The 5,113-nt window shown below is 42.8% G+C and overlaps 1 protein-coding gene across 1 annotated transcript; it reads right to left on the reverse strand.

Annotated features, from left to right (window-relative positions):
- Nucleotides 1-4,050: 4,050 nt before the first annotated feature.
- Nucleotides 4,051-4,464, reverse strand: LOC130744236 (uncharacterized). The gene has a single exon (XM_057596430.1). It carries the CDS (start codon nt 4,462-4,464, stop codon nt 4,051-4,053), a length of 414 nt encoding a protein of 137 aa, XP_057452413.1.
- Between the last annotated feature and the right edge of the window lie 649 nt (nt 4,465-5,113).

Raw genomic sequence — 5,113 nt, forward strand, 5'->3', positions numbered from 1 at the left:
TAAGGTCCAGCCACTTTAATCCAGGGGTGAACAATACGATTAAGGTCCATCCTCTCTAATCGATGGATAAATAATATGATTAAGGACAAACCTCTTAATCAAAGAATAATTAATAGGATTAAGGACAAGCCCCTTAATCAAGTCGTGCAGGTATGCAAGAGCTAGCAAACCACGATTCGTCCTCACCCGGATATGTGTCTAGCTATGGTTCATGTCTCTATCGTTTTTCCCTAAGGTAAACGTCGGTCCTTTGACCAATCACTTCACACAAGGAGTAGCACCTGCACTTAATGGCGGTTCTACTCATAACGGCTCCTCTTCATGATGTTCACAACTCGAATCATTATCTTTCCTCGAACCTCAAATCTTCGTCCCTTCCCATTTTCGAACTCATTTCATATCCTAAGTCTTCCTCGAAAGGGGTTATGTTTATCATTCAAAGTGTTCTATCTGGAGTTAATTCATTATGGAATTTATTCTCAAATCAAGTCTTAGGAATTCATTTGTTTTAAAATCTAACAAGTCAAAAGATCAATATCATCCCCAAGTTCTCTTTCCTGAGAAAGCCTCGATCCTACATGTCAACAGTAGCACAGTCCTTCCGACAGATCCTACTTGCTAACTCTCGTAACACTCCGCATTCGAAGTCGATATATCCATAAGGTTTGGGCATAAAACAAGATTCATGCACTTTTGCAATTGAAAGGAATAGAACAGGTCTATCCACTATAAAACAATAAGACGGAAACCAGTAAACGGCCGAAGCCTCCAGAAAACGGAGACGCATGCCTCTATCAGTTCACAATGGCCGAAGCCTCAGAAAACATTTTCCCAGTCCAGTACAACAGTCATAATCAAAAGCAATAAACATGTCGAAGTTATCGATGCCTAAATCATATAGCTAATAACTAGGAGAGTTGCCCTTACCTCGAGTTGTTCCAGTCTCGTGGTGTAGGTCTCCCTCACAAGCTTGTTTAGTCAATCCCAAAGTTTCCACAATTGAACCTTTGAGCACACAAAGCAATAATGAATCAACACAAGTCGATACAGTCGAAACAATCCTAACAAATGTTCGACAAAGCTCAAGAAGCTTCAGAGTACCACATTTAGGCACGAATGGAAGGGCTTCCTCCGAATGGATGAGTTTTGACTCGATTCAAGTTTGGTACAAAAACACTTTATTCGCTAAAACGTGCATAACTCGAGCTACAGAACTCGGAATGACACGAAACCGGCGCCAAAATTTTGACAATAGGAAGAGCTACGCAATGGCTCAGGTCATAGAGACCCAAAAATTATTTTTGGACACGGTACCCAAGCAAATAGGTTTCGGCCACTATGGAAAATAGGGTTTTCGAACTTTTTCTTCGATCTAAATCAATTCCTAGGTATTCTTAGGCGATATCTAGGCCAGGGAAACTCTTAGAAAAATTATCGGGTTGAAAACTGTCGCAGGGGTATTTTGGTCATTATTTTTAGCTCGGAAACTCAAAATCAGATTTTCGAAAAACAAATTGGATGGGATCGATCCTAACGACATTTATAACAACTAATCCTACTAAAGCTAAGCTGATTCTTGAGTTTTTAGCGTAAAGAACGAGACTTTGCCCAAAAATGGGTATTTGTCATAGAAATTGATTCCGGCGGCAATTCGGCGAGATTCAACAGAAAACAACCGGATATTCATGCTCTAGAGCACGTAGGCAATAAGTTTAGACACTGAAATCAACTTATTTGGACAGTTTTACAAAAAGCTCAAAACTTTGAGCACAGAAAAACATAGAGAAAAGCGACAGAATTGACGATCAGAAATAAGGAATAGCATCAGTACCTCGAGGTCTACGCGTAGCAACGAACGGAACGACGATCGGTCAAGAATTGAAAAAAAATCACTTTTCCTCCTTTCCTCCAAGAAGCTCTCGGCCGTGTGTGTGAGTTTTGGGATTTTTTTTTGTTTTTTTTTTCATTTTTCATACTATATATAGGAAATGGAAAACGCGGAAAAATGAAAATTTCGCGATTCCGATTTTTCCTACTGATTCCAACGTATTTTAGACATGATATTCTTCCCGCTGAATCTTCTAATTCTTCAAAGGAATATCAGTATGATTTTTGGTTTTCGAGGCTTGTTTTTAATGTGTACCGGCTTAAAATGCACTTTATGATTTTGACCTCGGATGCAGAAACTTCCTTCTGAAGAAAGATTCGGAACGTTGATTAGAGTGTGCGTACGCAGATGAAATCTTTATTTGAAGCTCCGAATGGAAAAAGTCTTCATCGTCCGTTGATTTTAGGGTTTCTAAACTATCAGGGATTCGGTTTCGGCAAACCTCCGAGTATCGGTATTTGACGTTCGTACATTCCAGGGTTTCGTATCGAAACGCTGGTTATGGAAAGGAATAAGAGAAAGTCTTATCTTCCTCTAGAAGATTTTTGGAAAATTTCCTATAGTGTTCCAAAGCTGGAAGTTTGTTGGAAATTATATTCCTATAGTGTTCCAAAGCTGGAACATAGTTTTGTTTCCTAAGGTTCTTGTCCTAGGTTTTAAATGCGAATATTAGTCGTGCTATAACTTTTATCGACTTTGATACAATCTTTAGCTTTTCTTGAACTTCCTCCTTACACAAAATCATTCCATCCATTTACTCCTTGTTCAGGTTTTCCCTCCACGTTACATCAAATTAATCGTGAAAAGAAATTTTATTCTGTTTATTCCAAACTTAAAAACTTGGGTCTCACATTACTACCCTCCAAAAAGAAAGTTTCGTCCTCGAAACTTAAGGTTCAGCAAAAAGTTTCGGATACGTTTCCTGGATCTTTTCCTTAAGCTCCCATGTAGCATCGCCTATGTCCTTGTTCCAAATGGCTTCCTCCGGCTAAACCCTTCGTCACGCATGACAAGTTGTCCTTCAGCTCGATGTTGTCCGACTCCATCATACCTTCTCAAGAATCTTGTTTCCCAAGCATTTGTTTCCAAAGTCCAATACCAGCCATGATTCCAAAAACCATTCCCCAATATAAAGCTGATCAGACTTATTATCAAGAAAATGAGAGTTTGAAAAATTTACTGATACGGCCAATGAATCATTTCCACCATGACAGCTTCAACATCTGCACTTGCTGAAGTGTTTCAAAGACCGGTCGTTACCATCCAACAACCAGCAAGATACGATTGAGGTCTATCCTCTCAATCGATTTACACACGCGGTATAGGTCCATCCACCAAACCGACAATAGGCACAGTTAGGGTCCATCCTCCTCAAAGGCCAACAAAATACAAATTAAACAAGTGTCATGCCCATACTGAAACACACTGATCGGCGTCCCGCCCAGGTGATCCAGATGCAACATCACAAACTCAGACACAGGAAAACAATGGACTTCGAGTTCAAGGATTCCTTCCACCTATTGACTCGCACGGTGGCCCAATCCACCACCTCGCCCGCTCGATGATACCTGCCACCATCGAAATTGTCCGATCTGTGGTACTAACACCGTATAAGATCGTTGGTTCCAGCCAACCAAATCCTGCTTTTCCTGATGGTCATCCACCATCTCGTTTTGAACAATGGCCCCATCCACCATTCTTGTTTAACTGACAACTCCATCCAGCGCCAGATTTGTTCGATCAATGGCAAAATCGCCGTATAAGATCGTCGGTCCAGTCCACTTCTTGGTCTGACCAATGGTTTGGTTCCACCATCTTCCATCCCTAAGGGTGAACACAACATATAACCACTAAGTAAAATTCAACGCAGGGAAAGTATTGACTTGGCCAGTGTACTTCCCCATCTATGTGACTCAATAGCGAGTCTTCAACTCAACAAAATGCATCATGCATAAGTCTAGTTCCTTTCAAACGTAACGTAGATTATAAGAAAGTCTTTCCCAAAAGCATCAACGGGGTCTACATCTTCAGTCTAGTAGTTTCATCGCAAGGGTAGTTCTATTACGACATAAGTGGTTCGAAATATAATTACAGACAACTAACAAACAAGTTCAAAACAAATGGTTCCAAAAAGTCCTCATTCGAATTCCACCAATTCCTTGCTAGTTCCTTGCTCCGGCGGCTCTGTCCACATTCAAATTGTATACCCTTCCTCCAGTCGCAGGACGTTTCCCCCTTGCTGTGTTCACCGACGGTTCAGCCTTTGGCATCTCGCAATCCTTAGCTTGATGGCCTGGTTGGTGGCACCTAAAGCATCGCGTACTCCTGTTCTTGCACTTATCAGCAAAATGTCCAGCCTCTCCGCATGCGAAACACACCACCTCACGCTTCAAAACTTGTCCTCTCTCTTCCCCCAATGCAGTCACCATCGGCTCGTGTTGTCCTGGTGCAGAATTGTCCCTTGCATAACGGTGATATGGCTTCCCCTGTCGCAACCTTCCCTTTTCTTGTTGATTCTGCAAGTTCAACCTCATTGGTCCCCCAGTACGTGCGCTGCTAGCCCTCTTGTTCTTCATGATTTCCACTTCCGTGGCTTTCTCAACCAAAGACTGGAAGCGCATGATTCCCAACGGTTTAACCGAGTCCTCGATGTCAGGCCTCAGCCCATTCACAAAGCGTTTGCACATGTAGGGTTCATCAACCCCATTGCGGAAGAATCGGAAGTGTTTGGCCAACGATTCCAGCTTAGCAGCATATTCCGGAATGGACATGCTCCCCTGACGAAGAGTCAGAAACTGTGCCTCACGCTCGTCACGAGCACTATCTGGAAAGTACTTCTCCAGAAAAGCAGCACGAAATGAAGCCCAGTTCACTTCCACATTATTCGCTTCCATCATTCCTCTGGCGCCCCTCCACCAGTATTCAGCATCTCCCAGCAGCAGAAAGGTTGCCATGCCCACCTTGGCACCCTCAGCAATTTGCAACACGCCAAATATCTTCTCAATTTCCTGGATCCAGAGATCCGCTTTGTCCGGGTCAGTACCACCCGAGAACTTTGGTGGGTCTTGCCTCCTGAAGTCATTCAGGCCTTTGTTCTGGTCCAGTGTCACTTCCCTCTGACGTTGATGCTGATCGCGTGCCTCCTCAGCAGTACGCCTCAAAGCATTATCGTTCGCCTGTGCAGTCACAGTTTGGGCCATAGTGGCCATCATCTCAGCTAATTGG

Source organism: Lotus japonicus, chromosome 3, assembly GCF_012489685.1.
Source record: "Lotus japonicus ecotype B-129 chromosome 3, LjGifu_v1.2".
NCBI lineage: Eukaryota > Viridiplantae > Streptophyta > Magnoliopsida > Fabales > Fabaceae > Lotus > Lotus japonicus.